We start from the raw sequence: 19,549 nt of genomic DNA, 5'->3' as shown, positions 1-19,549 counted from the left end.
CATTACCTGCCTCGGGCCAGCTGACCTTACACTTTGTTTTCCTTACTTGCTGCAAATAATATATCCTTCCTTATTCCGAACTTTGGCTTAGTCGTGTCTTTTGTGTTCACTAAGGTGAACCACTTTTCCAGTAATGGCTTGACCAAGAGGAGAGTGCAGGCAACATACAGATGGCAAATACTGTGAACAGCAATGGATGATGCGAACGTCAGTTTGACCTCCTTCCCTTATCTCCTGAGTCAAAATCCTTACGCAGCTCCAGGTTTTGTCTCTAGCTCTGGAAAGCTCCATCTCTGCCCTTTACCCGATAGTACTTCCTCCCTCCCTGGGCTCAGTTCCCCGCCAGTCTCTCCGTCACTCAGACCAACAGCAAGCTCCCCAAATCCCCCATTGGCTCCTCTAGCCTTTCCCACCCGGCTCCTCCCACCAGAAGCCCCGCCCCCTGCGCTACGCTCTCGCTCTGGCTTACCTTTCTCCGGCGCAGGTGGCGTAGGCGGCCAAATCCGGCGGCGCAGCGACAGGGCAGTCTAGCAGCCGGAAGCGGCCTCTCTTTTCCGGAACCCCACTGCCTTGTGGGACCGTGGCTGGTTCCTTCGGCCTGGGCAGGTTTTCCGGACTCCTCCGCTCCACCTCCCTCCTCGGGTACGGAAGCTGAGAGGGTGCGCGGACTGCCATGGCGGCGCACCTCAAGAAGCGTGTGTACGAGGAATTCACTAAGGTGGTTCAGGTAAGCTCTGGAAGGAAAGGTCCCGAGACCGGTCTGGGGTAGGGGAAGGTTCTCCACGCCCCAGGCACTTTGCCAGACCAGGCGCCACAAAGCTGGGTTGAATGCCTACTGCTTTGGTAGGCAGCCTCTCTGAGGCTACACTTCAGTGGGCGTGTCGTTTGCCGCTGCTGTTGTCAGCATTAATACGTGCAGTCTGACACTAAAAAATTATTAGAAGAAAGAAACAGCGCTTCACAATCTACGAAAATATCTTATTCGTTACTTCATTTTATTCGTATTACAGTAGTATCCTCGTTTTACAGATGAGGACTTTGAGGCTTCTGGTGGAGTATGAGCCGGTTAGTGGCAAATTGCCTCCCAACTCCCGTTACAAAAAAAGCGCCCAGGGACAAGTTGGCTGTATGCAGAGCTCTAAGGGGTTGGAAGAGGAGTCTATAGAAATCCTCAAGACCCAGTCAGAGGAGGCGAGGGTCTCAGGCTTCATAGGGGTGGAACTTTCCATTAGTGGAACAGTTCACCTAGGAAGGAGGGCAATACCTTCCTCCTTTAGAGTTGTTTAAGGATTGGTGGGCCAAACCCGTGTCAGCAGTCAGTGATTCTCCTTGTATTTCCTCAGATACAGCTGAAGTAGAGGTTGATCCCGCGTCATACCTTGTGTCGTGCTTCTCAGACTTTGTGTATCCAAATCACCTGGGGTCTTTTTAAAATGTAGATTCTACTCAGTAAGTAAATCGGGCCGGGGAGGTGAGGCAATAATCTGCACTTCTGAGAAGCCCTCAATTGATGGCATTCAGTAGCATCCTTCCATCCATAGACTTGTGGAGTAGCAAGCTTTAGACCATCCAGCAGGACACTGATCCTTAAACATTTCATTTATTCCTCCAACAAGAGTTTACTGAGTAAAAGAGTGGTTACTACATATTAGGTATGGTAAAAGGTGCTGAGCTACAAAGTCCAATACACAGTCGGGTCCCTGTCCTTTAGGAACTCACAGGCGAGTGGGAGATACGGAACGGCATATCTGTGATTATAGTACAAAGAGGTAATTACATCGACAAATCAAGTCTTCCTCTTTTTACAGCTACTTGTTTTTTTTTAATTAATTAATTAATTAATTAATTTTTGGCTGCGTTGGGTCTTGGTTGCTGCGCGCGGGCTTTTTCTAGTTGCGGCGAGTTGGGGCTACTCCGTTGCGGTGCGCGGGCTTCTCGTTGCGGTGGCTTCTCGTTGCGGAGCAGGGGCTCTAGGCGCGCGGGCTTCAGTAGTTGCGGCACACGGGCTCAGTAGTTGTGATTTGCAGGCTGTAGAGAGTAGCCTCAGTAGTTGTGGCGCACAGGCTTAGTTGCTTCGTGGCGTGTGGAATCCTCCTGGACCGGGGCTCGAACCCGTGTTCCCTGCATTGGCAGGCGGATTCTTAACCACTGCGCCACCAGGGAAGCCCCGCCTCCTCCCCCCCGCCCTTTTTTAACAGCTACTTCTTTTTGTAAAAACTCCCTAGCCAAACTTCCTAGCTCTTTGTGATTTAACAGTATTCCTTCTAGCTGTATCACTGCCTTTTTTGTTTTGTGGACACTTTGTGACATATTCCCATTGTGTGTAGGGAAGTTAGTTTGTTTCTTATTCTTGTTTTTTTCTGAAAATAACTTTGATATTTACCTTTACACTCTTTTGTTGCTCCTTTTTATGTGAAATTAGTTTTCCTCAACTTTTAAAATGAGTCAACATTCAGGAAAGCTTTTTGACTTTACAGAGTTCCCTCTTCTGTGGCTTGCTTTTTGGGAATTCCTGGCTCTGTTTCCTTTGCCCACCTTTTTAAAAAAATGTGGCAAAATATATATAACACATAATTTATCATTTTAACCATTTTTTAAGTGTAGGGTTCAGTGGCATTAAGTACTTTCACTTTGTTGTGCAGTGTCACTTCCTTTCTTTCCAGTATTCTGTTGTTCCCCCTTACCAAGACTACTAACCCCTCCTCCAGCATGCCACGTGTTTGCACCTCTCCAAACTTTTGTATCTATTGTCTCCTTTACATAGACCAGATGTCATGCTTCCCTCTCTCTTTGTTCTCCACCCAGTGGACTTATATTTCTGCTTTAGCCTCTCCTCCCCTGCTTCTGTAGCACCCATCTGTTTGTACTTATCATTTAGTGCTACTATAATTACTAGTGTACATATCTCCCCACCAGTTTGGGCTCCTCGAGGGCAGAGATGATGCGTGGTTCATCTGTGTTCCCTGGATAGACCATAAGGCCTGGCTCACTAAAATGTTATTGATGGTTGAATGATGCCAGATATTGGTCTGTCCTTCTCCTTATGTACTCCCTAGGGAAAAAAATCTTTCCAATCTTTTGACCTAACTGCAGCCCAGATAACACTGAAGACCAAATTTGTGTGGAATAGGATGGAAATGGGTAAGGATTTTAAGAGAAGAGCTCATTTCTTCACTTCATTGTTCATGCATGGTTACCATGGGGTGATGAAATGAGATCTTACTGCTTCTGTTATTTTTCCTCTGCTATGAAGATGAGGGAGAGAGAAGTGATATGTATCTAGTGCTTATTATGTGTTTGCACAATAAAGACATTATACTTTAGACTTCTTAAGTATCCCTATGATGTAGGTATTATATTCCTTTTTATAGAAGAAGGAGAAGGCCTCCTCTAGCTAGTAAGTGGTAATTGAACTCAAATTCCTTTGACTTCAAAGCCCTTGGTCTTTTTATCATGCCATGCCATGTTCCTGTCTAGAATAATCCTAGTCTCTTCTCTGTAGAAGTGTAAATTTGTAAAGAGGTGATTGCTCAAGGTATCATTATGATTCATCAAGCGTTAAGGAAAAATTTTTTTTTGAATTTTAATTTATTTTTAATACAGCAGGTTATTAGTTATCTTTTTTATATGTATTAGTGTATATATGTCAATCCCAATCTCCCAGTTCATCCCACCACCACCCCTCACCCCTTTCCCCCTTTGGTGTCCATACGTTTGTTCTCTACATCTGTGTCTCCATTTCTGTGTGCAAACTGATTCATCTGTACCATTTTTCTAGATTCCACATATACGCGTTAATATACGATATTTGTTTTTCTCTTTCTGACTTACTTCACTCTGTATGACAGTCTCTAAGTCCATCCATGTCTCTACAAATGCTCCAATTTCGTTCCTTATTATGCCTGAGTAATATTCCATTGTATGTATGTACCACATCTTCTTTATCCATTCGTCTGTCTGTGGGCATTTAGGTTGCTTCCATGATGCTTCCTGGCTACTGTATTTTTTTTTTTTTTTTTTTTTGCGGTACGCGGGCCTCTCACTGTTGTAGCCTATCCCATTGCGGAGCACAGGCTCCGGACACGCAGGCTCAGAGGCCATGGCTAACGGGCCCAGCCGCTCCGCGGCATGTGGGATCTTCCCGGACCGGGGCACAAACCCGTGTCCCCTGCATCGGCAGGTGGACTCTCAACCACTGCGCCACCAGGGAAGCCCCTGGCTATTGTAAATAGTGCTTCAGTGAACATTGGGGTGCATGTGTCTTTGAATTATGGTTTTCTCCAGGTATATGCCCAGTAGTGGGATTGCTGGGTCATATGGTAATTCTATTTTTAGTTTTTTAAGGAAACTCCATACTGTTCTCCATAGTGGCTGTGTTAATTTACATTCCCACCAACAGTGCAAGAGGGTTCCCTTTTCTCTACACCCTCTCCAGCATTTGTTGTTTGTAGATTTTCTGATGATGCCCATTCTAACTGGTGTGAGGTGATAACCTCATGTAGTGTGATTTGCATTTCTCTGATAATTAGTGATGCTGAGCAGCTTTTCATGTGCTTCTTGGCTATCTGTATGTCTTCTTTGGAGAAATGTCTATTTAGGTCTTCTGCCCATGTTTGGATTGGGTTGTTCGTTTTTTTTTTAATATTGAGCTGCATGAGCTGTTTATATATTTTGGAGATTAATCCTTTGTCCATTGATTCATTTGCAAATATTTTCTTCCATTCTGAGGGTTGTCTTTTTATTTTGTTTATAGTTTCCTTTGCTGTGCAAAAGCTTTTTAGTTTCATTAGGTCCCATTTGTTTATTATTTTTTTTAATTTCCATTACTCTAGGAGGTGGTCAAAAAAGAGCTTGCTGTGATTTATGTCAGAGTGTTCTTCCTATGTTTTCCTCTAAGAGTTTTATACTGTCCAGTCTTACATTTAGGTCTTTAATCCATTTTGAGTTTATTTTTGTGTATGGTGGTAGGGAGTGTTCTAATTTCCTTCTTTTACCTGTAGCTGTCCAGTTTTCCCAGCACCAGTTATTGAAGAGACTGTCTTTTCTTCATTGTATATCCTTGCCTCCTTTGTTATAGATTAGTCGACCATAGGTGCGTGGGTTTATCTGTGGGCTTTCTATCCTGTTCCATTGATTTATATTTCTGTTTTTGTGCAAGTACCATATTGTCTTGATTACTGTAGCTTTGTAGAATAGTCTGAAGTCAGGGAGTCTGATTCCTCCAGCTCCATTTTTCTTTCTCAAGATTGCTTTGGCTATTCAGGGTCTTTTGTGTCTCCATACAAATTTTAAGATTTTTTGTTTTAGTTCTGTGAAAAATGCCATTGGTAATTTGATAGGGATTACATTGAATCTGTAGATTGCTTTGGGTAGTATAGTCATTTTCACAATGTTGATTCTTCCAATCCAAGAACATGGTATATCTCTCCATCTGTTTGTGTCATCTTTGATTTCTTTCATCAGTGTCTTGCCGTTTTCTGAGTATAGGTCTTTTACCTCCTTATGTAGGTTTATTCCTAGGTATTTTATTCTTTTTATTGCAATGGTGAATGGGATTGTTTCCTTAATTTCTCTTTCTGATCTTTCGTTTTTAGTGTATAGGAATGCAAGTGAGTTGTATGCATTAATTTTGTATCCTACAATTTTACCAAATTCATTGATTAGCTCTAGTAGTTTTCTGATGATTACTGTTGATTACAACTTTTATCTTCTGTTGTGATCCTCTCTATATCTGCACACCAGGGCCTTATGTAAGCCCTGGAGTAACAGGTTCCCTTTTACATGAACTTTTTGGCACTCATCATATGTAACAGATGCATCTAGAATAGTTCTAGTTATGCACCATCCTTGGGAAAATTGAGAAAATAGTTACTCAGCTAATTTTGTGTGTTCTGTGGTTCAGATGAGGATCCCTGATTGAGATAGACTAGTGGTAGGTCATCATTTCTGTTTTATGGATGATAAAAATGTGAATTATGACGTACTTAGAATAGAGCAGCAGAGTTGGAATCAGAGGCAACTTCTAATTCCAAATCAATCATTCAGTAAATATTTGTTAAGTTGCTGCAGTTTGCTAGGCATATGGCAATGTATTTTTTTCCTATACTGACCATCCTTCTAATAAAGGTAGAATGATTTGGGTGAAAATAGTCATCTGTTATGAGAGGAAGATTTTTTTCCTCAGTGTAAGCTGCAGACCATTCCCATCAGTTCTAGTTTTCTTAGGAGGCAAGGTGAGCCTAGTAAGTGCCTCAGCACAGTCTGAATATATTTGTCGAATTGAGATTTCTTTTCTAATAAGGAGTGGAGCAGATCCTTTGTGTGTCCTCTTAACCCTAAAGCTACAACAATCCTAAGAGATAGGCAGAACAAAATATTCATGGACCTACTTTACGGAGAAAGGAACTGAGACTTAGAGAAGTTAAATAACTTCCCCAAAGCTGTAGGAGCTAGTGAAAAGCAAAATTGGGACTCATAGCTTTGTCTCCAGTTGGCTCCTTTCCCAGTTCATAACACTGCTTTTTGTTTAGGCTGGGTCTGTTACCTAAATACATTATTTTGGTATAGGAAAAATTATTTCCATCAAACAAGGTAAAGATAAATTTGCAAACTCTCTGTTTTCAGTCAAGTTTTCATGTTTTATCTTTCGTACCCTCTTGCAGCAACAGCAGGAGGAAATTGCTACTAAGAAACTCCGACTGACAAAACCAAGTAAATCTGCAGCACTCCACATAGATCTGTGTAAGGCTACCTCCCCAGCAGATGCTTTGCAGTACCTACTTCAGTTTGCCAGGAAGCCTGTGGAGGCAGAAAGTGTGGAGGGAGTAGTCAGGATTCTCTTGGAACATTATTACAAGGTAAGAAGGTCTTGAGGACCTGATGGGAGTGTGTATGGGAGTATGTATAAGAGTTGTATCATGTGTCTGCGGAATGGGTTAATATGCAAAATAAATAATAACATGTTCGTTCAGCAGTCTATTACTGAGTGTCTTCCATGTGCTAGGCACTGTGGATACAGAGATAAAAAAGATCCAAAAGATCCAAAAAGATCCTATTATCAGAAGCTTTCAGGGGCTTCCCTGGTGGCAGAGTGCGGACACGGGTTCCAGCCCTGGTCCGAGAAGGTCCCACATGCTGTGGAGCAACTAAGCCCATGCACCACAACTACTGAAGCCTGCGTGCCTGGCACCCCTGCTCCACAGCAAGAGAAGCTACTGCATTGAGAAGCCCGTGCACCACAATGAAGAGTAGCCCCTGCTTGCGGCAGCTAGAGAAAGCCCACACGCAGCAACGAATACCCAATGCAGTCCAAAAAAAAAAAAAAAGAAGGTTACAGTATCTAGATGGAAACAGATGTGAATGATAAAATGCATCAAATTGCTCAGAGTACTGAGAGTGCATCGGAGCACAAAGGAGGAGTTAATTTCAACCATTTCAACCATGACCCTTCTGTAACCAGATTTGTCTCTGGCATATAGTCCTCTCATCCTGCTGTTACTGCTTTAATTCAAGGCCCTCATATCTAACTGCAATGGCCCTTTTATTTTTAAACTGTTTTTTAGCTAAGTGGCATTTTATTTCTCTATTTTCATGGGTTAGAAAAAAACATCAATTTATGCATAGTTAAATACAGGAAATATTTTAAGCAGAAAATGAAATTTGCAAAGTGGTTTATTTTTCAGTTTTTATTTGTAAGTAAGATCTGAAGTAAAAGAAGAAATAATTTTCAAATATTTGAATCACAGATGACTTCGGATTTTAAACTTTAGTATGAAAATTATTGAGCTTATAGAATAGTAGAGAATACTGTATGAACTGCCAAATACCCATCTTTGGGATTAAATAGTTATTAATATTTTGTCATATTTGCTCAGTTTGTTTTCCTGAAGATTTTTTAAAGTATCATAATATTTTTCCCTAAGTAGTTCAGTAAATACCTCTTACAAAGGGACACTTAAAAAATATAACCATCTAACCACCTCAAGTAAAATTAAATTACTCCTTAACGTCATCTAACAAATAGTCCATACTCACAGTTCTCTAGTTGTTCCCCAAATATCTTGTTATAGTTGTTTTGTTCAAATCGAAATGCAAACTGTCTCCACACATGGCATTTGCTTTTTTAAAAATCTAGAACAATTTTTATTATTTTGGTGAGATTGACCTGTTAAAGAAATTTGGTCAGTTGTTTTGTAAAATTCCTTGTTTTCTGAATTTATTTACTTTCTTGGTTAACTTGCTCCTCTATCTCCTGTATTTACTGTGAACTGAAAGTTAGATCTATAGATTTTGTTAGATCCCAGGTAAGCATATTTTTGAGAATTTTAAGAATACTTTATAGGTGATGATTTGTACTTCATATTTGCATTGGTCAGGATGCATATGTCTTGAAGTCCACCTTGCTTCCTATCTTTTTTCCCTTTAGTCTCTCTTTACATATATAATGTTCTAGCTTAATCAGAACGCTTGCAGTTTTCCAAAGACCTTGTATGTTTTCAGAAATCAGTGTCTTTTCACATGTTGTTACCTCAGCCACTGCCCTGTGATCTGGTCTGCCATTTTCTCTGTCATGCATATTCCTTCCTCAGAGTCTTTCCACTTATGCTTCCTTCTGCCTGGAACACTTTCCTCAGATGTTCATATGTGTATTTCCTACACTTCATTCAAGTCTTTGCTCAAATGTTACTTTTTCATTAAGGCCTTCCTTTATCCCTCTGTTTGAAACTCTGTATCCCACTCCAGCACTTCCTAACCCATTCCTTGATTTTGTTTTCTCCGTAGCACTTACCATTTTCTAATATTGTATATAATTTTATCATTTATTTTGTTCCTGTCCATTTTCCTGTACTAGGATATAAGCTCCTCTTGAGCAATATGGGATTTTTTTTCCCTTCCAGTTTTATTGAGATATAATAGACATATAACACTGTATAAGTTTAAAGTCACAACATAATGATTTGACTTACATACATCATGAAATGCTTACCACAGTAAGTTTAGTGAACATCCATCATCTCATACAGATCCAAAATTAAAGAAATAGAAAAAAAATTTTTTTCCTTGTGTTGAGAACTCTTGGGATTTACTGTCTTAACAACTTTAATATATAACATACAGCAGTGTTAATTATATTTATCATGTTGTATGTTACATCCCTAGTATCTTATAACTGGAAGTTTGTACCTTTTGACTGCCTTCATCCAGTTCCCCTCCCCCCACCTCTGCCTCTGGTAACCACAGATCCTATCTCCTTTTCTATGGGTTTGTTTTTAAACTATAACTGACCTACAACACTATGTTAGTTCCTGTTACACAGTATAGTGATTCAGTATTTCCATACATTTCAAAATGATCACCACAATAAATTGAGTTATGATTTGTCACCATACAAAATATTAAATAGTTATTGACTATATTCCCCACCCTGTACATTTCATACTCATGACTCATTTATTTTGCAACTGGAAGTTTGTACCTCTTAATCTTCCTCACCTATTTCTCTCCTCCCCCCCAACCCCTTCCCCTCTGGCAAACACCTGTGTATCTCGATATCTGTGACTCTCTTCCTGTTTTGTTGTGTTTATTCATTTGTTTTGTTTTGTTGATTCCACATGTAACTGAAATCATACAGTGTTTGTCTTTCTCTGACTTATTTCACTTAGCATAATACCCTCTCGGTCCATCCATGTTGTCACAAATGGCAAGGTTTCATTCTTTTTTATGGCTGAGTAATATTCCACTGTATATATAAATCACGTCTTCTTTATCCATTCATTTATTGATGGGCACTTAACATTGCTTCCGAATCTTGGCTCTGATAATGCTGCAACAAACATAGGGGTGCGTATATCTTTTGGAATTAGTATTTTTGTTTTCTTCTGATAAATACCCAGGGGTGGAATTGTTGGACTGTATGGAATTTTGTTTTCAACTTTTTGTTATGGAACATTTCAAATATATATACAATTAGAGAGAATAGTTTAATTCCCATGTACTCATTACCCAGCTTCAACAATTATTATTTTATGTCCAAATTTGTTTTATTCCCACCCCCACTCCTACTGTCCACTTCCATTTCCTCCGCTCTCACCCTCTACCAGATTCTTGTGAAAACAAATTCTTGGCATCGTATCATTTTATTCATAAATTTCAGTTTATATCTCTAAACAATAAAGACTCTTTTTAAAAACATAATCACAATACCGTTACCATGTCTAAAAGAAAAATTGGACTCAGGCATTCTGATGTCAGACCCCAAGCTCTTTAACCAGGCCATGCTGCATGCATTAGTCTAGCAGATTCTAGCCCCAAAGGAAGGGAGGAGGGATGATAAATGGGTCCAGTTCTAGATTGATGACTATAGTGTTTTTTTATTCTTTCTTCTATTTTATCCAGAAATGTGGTATCTTGTATTTTAGTAGATAACTACTTTGGCTTCTGCTTTTCTCATCCAAGGTTTTCTGTAGCTGAACTTGGTAATATTTCACATGAGGGGTTCTTCACTTATACTACTGTGTTAGTTGCTGTGGAGGATGTTGAAGAACTGTGAGACAAGTTCTTTGTCCTTTAAGGGCCAGTAGTATAGTTGGTAGATCAAATAATATATGTGATATATAGATGGTAAGAGCTTGAGTTATTCATTTGTTTATTTTTTTCATTCACTCTAAGTGTTCTGTATACTAATTCTGTGCCAGGCCTTGTGCTTCATGTTGATGATACAGAGATTAATATATGATCCCTGATCTGAGTCTAGTTGGGTAGATTAGACAAAAAATAGATAATAATACAATGTTATAGGTGCTATGAAATCTGAGACAGGTTATGATATAACTTTAAAGAAGAGGGTAATCAATTGTACTTGGGAGCACAGGCCTAGAAGGGCATTATAGAGTAGTGATGCTTGAGATGAATCTTAATCAGATTTTGGGCAGTTGGAAAGTAGGAGGAAAGACGTTTTAGAAAGAAGGAGCAATTGTGAGCAAAGGCATCGAGATGTGAAATAACTTGTCACGTTAGAAGAAATACAGGTAGTTTGGCTGGTGTAGATTTTATTTTATTTTATTATTTTGTAAATTAATTAATTATTTTTGGCTGCGTTGGGTCTTTGTTGCTGTGCGCAGGCTTTCTCTAGTTGCGGCGAGCGGGGGCTACTCTTCGTTGTGGTGTGCCGGCTTCTCATTGCAGTGGCTTCTCTTGTTGCAGAGCACGGGCTAGGCCCACGGGCTTCAGTAATTGTGCCATTTGGGCTCAGTAGTTGTGGCTTGCGGGCTCTAGAGCTCAGGCTCAGTAGTTGTGGCACACGGGCTTAGTTGCTCTGTGGCATGTGGGATCTTCCTGGACCAGGGCTCGAACCCATGTCTCCTGAATTGGCAGGCGGATTCTTAACCACTGCGCCACCAGGGAAGTCCCTGGTATAGATTTTAGATTGAGAACTCTTTTTAAGAGATTAGACTAGAAATCTTGTCTAATGGAAGGTTCTTGTATTCTGCCTTGGGGGTTTTTGTTTTAGACATGTCACTCTGGGGGGCGGTATGAAGGATGGAGGAACTGAATGAGGGCAAGATGGGAGTTAGGGTGACCAACTAGGAGACTGATAAGTCTACAGCAAGATGAGGAAAGTCTGAACAAGGACAATTTTAATAGTGAGAAGAGCAGTTATTAGAGAGGCCTTCCCCCGAGGCAGTTTTAAGCTTAGGCATGAAGGGTACCAGGGGATAATTTCAGAAAGTAGAAGAACTTGAGTAAAGTATCTAGATGAAGAAAGAATGTTACTAGGTCAGATACTCTCTTGCCTCCTTGCCTTCCTCTTATCTGCTAGACTTAGTACTTCTGTTTTCTCTGCTGCTCCCTTGTGTTTGGAAGTCTGTGACTCCATTCTAGACCATTGAAAGGCTATGTATCTTTTCTGTCCTCTTTCACTGCAGAATTAGGGTATTTGACTAACCTGTTGTCTCTGAAAGACAATTACTTGATTTGATGATGTTATTTTAATGATTTGAAGTCTGTAAAGAATTGGCTTTTATTTGTGTTCAAAACTGAATTTGGTATCTCCCTTCATTCTCCAGTCTACCATATAGCAAGAAATGTACCACCAACAATATAGACCCTTAAATCAGAAACCCAAGAAGGATCCTATATATAACCCTCACCCTTTCCTCTCTCCATATTCCCTTCCTCACCAACTCATGTTGATTTTACCTTCTAAATATCTCTTAAGTCCATCTACCTCTCTGTTTCCATTACCTCAGTAATATAAACAACTGTCATATTTTTAATTTATTATTATTATTTTTAAATTTTTTGGCTGCACCACACACCATCAGGATCTTAGTTCCCGAACCAGGGATCGAACCTGCACCCCCTGCAGTAGAAGTGCAGAATCTTAACCGCTGGGCTACCAGGGAAGTCCCAACTATCATATTTTTAAGCTTTATTGTGAAATATAACATGTAAAGAATATGTAGAAAAAACCTCATATAGCCTATTGATCAATATGAACACAGTATGTGACTACCATCTACCATCCAGATCAAGAAATGGAATATAATCAGCCTCCCATAGGCCCCCTCAAAACTCCTGCTAATTATTTCTCCCCCCTTTCCAAAGATAACCACTACTCTCCTGACTTTCGGGGTAAAAACTTCCTTTTTAAAATTTTTTTACCATTTAAACTTGTACTAAATACAGATGTATTTGGTAAAAAAAACACTCCTTTCCTTCCTTCCTTCTTCCCTCCCTCCCTCCCTCCCTCTCTCTATGTATCTTTTTATGTGTGACTTTTGCTCAAAATTCTGTGAGATTTATCTGTATTATTAACTGTAGCTGTAGTTCATTCATTTTTACTACAGTATAAGATTTCATTGTATGAATATACCATAATTTATTTATTCATTCTATTATTGATGGACATTTAGACTGTTTCCAGTTTTTAGCTATTATAAGAAATATTGCCACAAACATTTTTGTACAAGTCTCTTGGTGTGCATGGCTTGCATTTCTGTGTAGTGTATACCCTGGAGTAGAATTACTGAGCCAACTGTTTTCCAAAGTGGTAATACCAATTTACACTCGTATTAGCACTGTGTGAGAGTTCCAGTTGTTCCACATACTTTCCAATAGCTGGAACTGATTTTCTTCATTTTGACAATTCCTGTGGATGTGTAGTCACTGTGGCTTTAATTTGCATTCCTTAGATTACTATAAAGGGGAGCAACTTTAATATGTTTAACTGGATATTCTTTTGGGTAATACCTATTTATGTCTCTTGCCTATTTTTACAAAATTTTTTTTTTCCCTTATTGCTTTGTGGGAATTCTTTATATTCTGGGTACAAGTTCTTTGGTTATACATGTTACAAATATCTTCTCCCTTTTTAGTCCCTTAATGTTGTATTTTGATGAAAATAAGTTCTTAATGTAACCCAATTTGACAGTCTTTTCAATTATATTATGTGCTTTTCTTGTCTGATTGATAATAAGAAGGGTTTACCTACCCTGAGCTCATTAAGACATTTTGCTACATTATTACTAGAAGCTTATTATTTGTTTTTCATACATGGAATTGATTTGTGTGTGTGATGCTTTGGTGTATGGAAGTCCAAATGTCCCAGCACCATTTATTGAAAAGAATGTCCTTTTCCCAGTGTTTTGCAGTACCACCTTTGTGGTAAATTAAGTGTCTGTATATGGGTGGGTATGTTTCAGGGCTGTCTATTCTACTGGTCTATTTGTCTATTCTTATGCCAATACCATGCTGTCTTAGCATAACATTATAATAAATCTTGACATCTGGTAGGACAACTTCTCCCACATTGCTCTTCTTTAAGAATATATTAATTTTTCTTGGTCTTTTAATTTCTTTGTAAATTTTGAGCCAGACCAGGGCTTGAACCCGTGTCCCCTGCATTGGCAGGCAGATTGTTAACCACTGCACCACCAGGGAAGTCCTTTTGTACATCTTTTTGTTAGTTATTCCTAGATAATATTTTGTTATTGTAAATGATAAGTTTAAAAATTTTTATTTTCTAACAGTACATAATGGATATTCAGAAATGCAATTGATTTTTGCTTATTAAATCCTATATCTAACAACCTTGCTAAGCTCATTTAACAATTTTAATAAATTATGTGTAGATTTTGGATTCTTTACAAATAATCATATCAGCATATAACAGCTTTGTCTGATATTAATATTATGATACCAACTATCCCTTTATTAAAGTTTGCATGGTATACCTATTTCTACTTTTTATTTTCATCTTTTTTTTATAACTTTTTATTTTATGACCTGTGTAAAAAACATGTAGTTAGTTTTTTAAAAATTTCACTTGACAGTGTTTGTTTTTCAATTGGAGCATTTAGTTCATTACATTTAATTTGTTTATTGATATATGCCGGTTTAAATCTACCCTCTTATTAAATGCCTTCTATTTGTCTTGCCTGCTCAGTGTTCTTTTCTTTTCTCTCATTTCTTGCCATCTTTTGCATTGACTCTTTTAAAAAAATTCTCTCCTCCACCCCTTTTTTTATTAGCTTGGGAGTTATACATTCTTTTACTGGTTATATCCTAGATATTACATGAATTCTCAACTGATCAAAGTCAAGTGTTAAATGGTACAGTTTCTCTTTTGAACAATGTGAGGACTTTAGCTTCATTTATCCACCTTCCTGACTTATATGTGTGAATGCAGTTTTATGGTTTTTTTAAAAATTAATTTATTTATTTATGACTGTGTTGGGTCTTCGTTTCTGTGCTAGGGCTTTCTCTAGTTGTGGCAAGTGGGGGCCACTCCTCATCGCGGTGCGCGGGCCTCTCACTATCGCGGCCTCTCTTGTTGCGGAGCACAGGCTCCAGACGCGCAGGCTCAGTAATTGTAGCTCACGGGGCCAGCTGCTCCGTGGCATGTGGGATCTTCCCAGACCAGGGCTCGAACCCATGTGTCCTGCATTGGCAGGTGGACTCTCAACCACTGCGCAACCAGGGAAGCCCCAGTTTTATGTTTTAATTCTCCATTTTTCACTCTGGAAGACATTGTTATTTTCTACAGGCAATATTCATTTAAGTTTACCTATGTATTTATTATTTACCCACATGTATTTATCATTGCTTTTCTTTCCTTCTTGTATCTGTGACTGTTTATTCATCTGGGATTATTTTCCTTTTGGCTGAAGAATACCCTCTGATATTTCCATTTATTGTGAGTTTACTGGTGGCACTCAGTGACAAATTCTTTGTGTTTGTTTGTATGGAAAAGTTTTAAGTTTTACGTCCATTCTTTTTTTTGGGGGGCCATGCTGCATGATTTGTGGGATCTTAGTTCCCCAACCAGCCACTGAACCTGGGCCACAGCAGTGAAAGTGCTGAGTCCTAACCACTGGGCTGCCAGGGAACTCCCTTTACGTCCCTTCTTTTTTTAAAAAAAAATTATTTTATTTTATTTATTTTTGGCTGCTTTGGGTCTTTGTTGCTGTGCATAGGTTTTTCTCTAGTTGCGGCGAGTGGAGGCTACTCTTCGTTGCGGTGGGTGGGCCTCTTATTGTGGTGGCTTCTCTTGTTGTGGAACATGGGCTCTAGGCGCTCGGGCTTCAGTAGTTGTGGCTCATAGGCTCTAGAGCACAGGCTTAGTAGTTGTGGTGCATGGGTTTAGTTGCTCCATGGCATGTGGGATCTTCCTGGACCAGGGCTTGAACCCGTGTCCCCTGCATTGGCAGGTGTATTCTTAACCACTGTGCCACCAGGGAAGCCCCTACCTCCCTTCTTGAAGGATGTTTTTGCTGTGTGTAGAATTTTAGATTGGCTGTTTTTCTTTATTTGTTTGTTTGTTTTTAGTACTTTAAATATATCATTGTATTGTTTCCATTGAGAAGTCACATGTCAGTCATTATTTATCCCTTTGAGGTGTAATCTGTCTTCTTTTTCTTCGTCTGCTTTTAGGAGTTTTTGCTTCTTATGGTTTTCAGCAATTTTTCTGTCATGTGCTTAAATGTGGATTTCTTTTCATTTATCCTACTTAGGGTTCATAGTGTTTGTTTTATTAGATGTGGCTTTGTACTTCTAATCAGAAAGGTTCTTGGCCATTATTTCTTCAAATTTTGCTTTTCTCTCATTCTCTTCCTCCTCTCCTTTTGGGACTCCAATTATATGTATGATAACCATCTCATTTTATCCTATTACCTTCTTTTCTGAATTTTCTTTCTTTTGTCTTTTGGTGCTTATTAATTCTGGACCCGTCTTCCAGTTCACTAATTCTGTCTTCACCTTGTCTAATCTGCTCCTAAACCTATCTGTTGTTTCTTAATTTCATTTATTGCTTTTTATCATTTCTATACTTTTCTTTTTAAAAAAAAGTTTTAGTTCTCTGGTGAATTCCCAATTTTGACTTTTATCTCTTTGAACATGCTAAGCAGAGTTAGAGTCTTTGTCTGATTACTTCAGTAAATAGAGTGCCTGTGGCTATGTCTTATCATTTTTATTCATGTCATATGATCCCCTAGTGTGCCTTTTTTCTTATTGTATTAGGCAGTTTATTTCTAAAATTGTTTGTAAAAATAATTTGAGGCTTAGGATGACTTAATTTTTGTCCAGAGAGGATTTGTTTCTATTTTTCCAGGAAGACCTTATTCTTGTTTTAGGAATTGAGGTGATTCAAAGATGAGCTGCAGTCTCTACCAAAGTCTATGTATTTTAATTTTATTCTCACTTATATTATTGTAGCATTTGGGGATCCTAATCCAAAGTGATCAGGTTTATTAGGCTACCCCTGCTCATCCTCCTACTCTCAGCCTTATATACTAGCCATTGTGCCCCTACCCTTACCTGGCTGTTGGAAGCACTGCTTACTTTGCCTCTTATATATCCATCCCCTCACCTCCCACAGTTGGCAGATGTCTCCAGAAAAAGCAGCCCAAACTGCTTTGGAGAACCTTCTTGGGGCTGTGACCTTCCTTGCATGATCCTGATTCTTTAATTCTTATTTATCTTTTTTCTTTCAAATATCTTCAAATACACACACAAGTATATATGCACATATACACATGCATATATACATACGTATGTGTATATACATTTACACACTTGTATATGGCATGTGTATATGCATGTACACACACATATGTTTTTCTTTTTTGGCATCCATAGTACTATTCTAGTTTTCCTTAGTGGGAAGGTTGTTCTGTATTATCTAGCCTGCCCCTAACGTAAGTGGGAGTCTTGGCATTGTCTTTTGCTGGACTATTGAGGTATACTCTTTTTTTGTGTGTGTGTATTAATTTTTATTTAATTTATTAAAAGAATGAATGGAAAGATGAATAATTCTTTGGAACCATTCAGATTCTTTTGTTGTTCTATAATTTTTTAAAACAAATACTCCTTTTTTTATTTTTTGCTGCTCAAAGGATTAAATTTTTTTTCAGAAATATGGAATGCTTCATGAATTTGTGTGTCATCCTTGCATGGGAGCCATGCAAATTTTCTCTCTATTGTCCCAGTTTTAGTATATGTGCTGCCAAAGCGAGCACTGCAATTACTCTTAATTTGTCTCTCTGGCTACTTTTGCCCCTTCCAATCCAATCATTATATTGAGGCTAGTTTGGTATTTCAAAAATTTGAATCTGTTTCTGTCACTCTCCTCGTTATAGTTTTTCAAAGGATTTTTATTGTTCTTAGGACAAAGGCTATTCATTTGTTTATTCAACAGTGAACAAATATGTATTGAATTCCTGCTACATTCTGGGCACTATCAGAGGCACTTGCCATAATTCTCAAAAAAGTTGTGGCACCTGCTTGCCTATGTAGCCACATTTCATGGTAGTCTACATTTTAGCCACATTGCCGCTTTTTCAATTCTGGAAGCTGTGGTGTTCTTTCATGACTGAGAGCATTCATTTATTCTTTTCTCTCTGCCTCAAATTAAAGTCTGTGTTTGTTATATTATATGCTTTCATAGAACTCTTTACTTTTCCTTTACAGTACAACTTTGTAATTGTGTATTTGGACATTACTTGACAACTGTCTGCCTTGCCCATTAAAACTTAAAGTTCCATGAGGGCAGTGTATCCCCATGGCCAAACACAGTGGCTCCTTGTAAGTACTCAGGAAATCCTGTTGAACAGATGATGGATGTATTATTTAATTCACCGAGTGAATTAAGTAGGACACGTGGCTTTTCCTTTTCCTTTACTCTTCCCTTTATTTTTATCAGAATGTACGAAGTGCTTTCTGGGCATTCTGCTTGTCACTTAAGCAGCTCACAGGTTGGTTGGGGAAGCAGACACAATCACATAATACACTGTGATAATACACAGTGCACTGGTGAGGGGCATGATAAAGGGTTGCAGCAGGCTGCTTGGGTGGTCCAAGGGGAAGGGCACTCTTGTCCAGTTCAGGCATCAGAGACAAACTTCCTGGGGCTGCTGACACCTGAGGGGCAGGAGGGAGTGTGTGTGGGAGGCAGGGAGAGCAATTTAGGCAGAGGAGCAATCTGAGCAGAAGTACAGAAGTTTGAAGCCTCATGACATCACTGGTGGGGAATTGTGGGAGCTGACATATGGGACAGTCTTGGCAGGCCGTTGTGGCGTGCTCAGCAGCTCAGGCTTCTTTCCGTAGGAAACTGGAAGCTTTTGAAGGGTTATGAGTGTTTGTGTGGAGTTTTAAATTTAACATTCTTTTAAAAACCCCAACTGTAGCATTTATTGTAACAATTCAAGCAGTATAGAAGTGTATAAAATAAAGAATGAGACTTGCCTCTGCAAATAAAAAAGTTAGAAAACAAAATACACTCTCCAGAGATTACTCTGGAGAGAATCACTGTAACAGATACGTATGCATTCTTAAATGCAGCATTTTAGAATCTTCCATATTCTGGGTTTGCAATATTCTTCTGCCTGGAATGCTGCTTCCCCAAAACTTCCTATTGCTCTCTGTCTCACTCAGTTAAGTGTCCATTCAAAAGTCATATCCTTAGAGTGGACTTTCCTTACTGTCCTGTCTATAATAGCCTCTCCACATTACTCTTTAACCTCTTACACACGTCGTTTTTCTTCAGAATGCTTACCATCTGAAATTACATATTTTCTTTTGCCAGTCTTTATTTTGAAATTTTTTATTCTTTTTGGCCGAGCCACACGGCTTGCACGATCATAGTTCCCCGACCAGGGATTGAACCTGGGCCCATGGCAGTGAAAGCACCAAGTCCTAACCACTGGACCACCAGAGGATTCCCTCTTTCGCCAGTCTTATCCACTTGAATATAAGCGCTACGAGAGCAGGGATTGCTTCTGTTTTATTCACCATTGTATCCCCAGCAGCTAGATTGATGCTTGGCACATAGTAGATACTCCTTGAATGTTTGTTGAATGAGTAAATTAATTTGCATTTTAGATAGAATAAGTACTTTCATGTGATTTTTCTAAAAAGTTAACTTTTTTTTTTGTAAATTTACAAACATACACAAAAGGAGAGAAAATAATACGAGCCTTCCAGTGTTCCTTATCCAGCTTCAACAATTATCAACATTTTGCTCTTCTTGTTTGGTGCATTCCCCTACTTTTTT

General features: G+C 39.0%; 1 protein-coding gene across 1 annotated transcript in view; it reads left to right on the top strand.

Annotated features, from left to right (window-relative positions):
* The first annotated feature begins 637 nt into the window (after positions 1–637).
* The window catches only part of INTS4 (integrator complex subunit 4), a 121,648-nt gene continuing 102,736 nt past the window's right edge, over positions 638–19,549 (top strand). Inside the window, exons 1-2 of the mRNA XM_081241318.1 lie at positions 638–727; positions 6,663–6,857. Of these exons, the coding sequence (XP_081097444.1) occupies positions 674–727; positions 6,663–6,857 (249 nt within the window). The 5' untranslated portion in view covers positions 638–673. The remainder of the gene's footprint in view (positions 728–6,662; positions 6,858–19,549) is intronic.

Source organism: Mesoplodon bidens (assembly GCF_964165515.1).
Source record: "Mesoplodon bidens genome assembly, chromosome: 7".
In the NCBI taxonomy this organism is placed as follows: Eukaryota; Metazoa; Chordata; class Mammalia; order Artiodactyla; family Ziphiidae; genus Mesoplodon; species Mesoplodon bidens.
The sequence above is the reverse complement of the archived record's forward strand: the minus strand, read 5'-3'. Positions and strand labels throughout refer to the sequence as shown.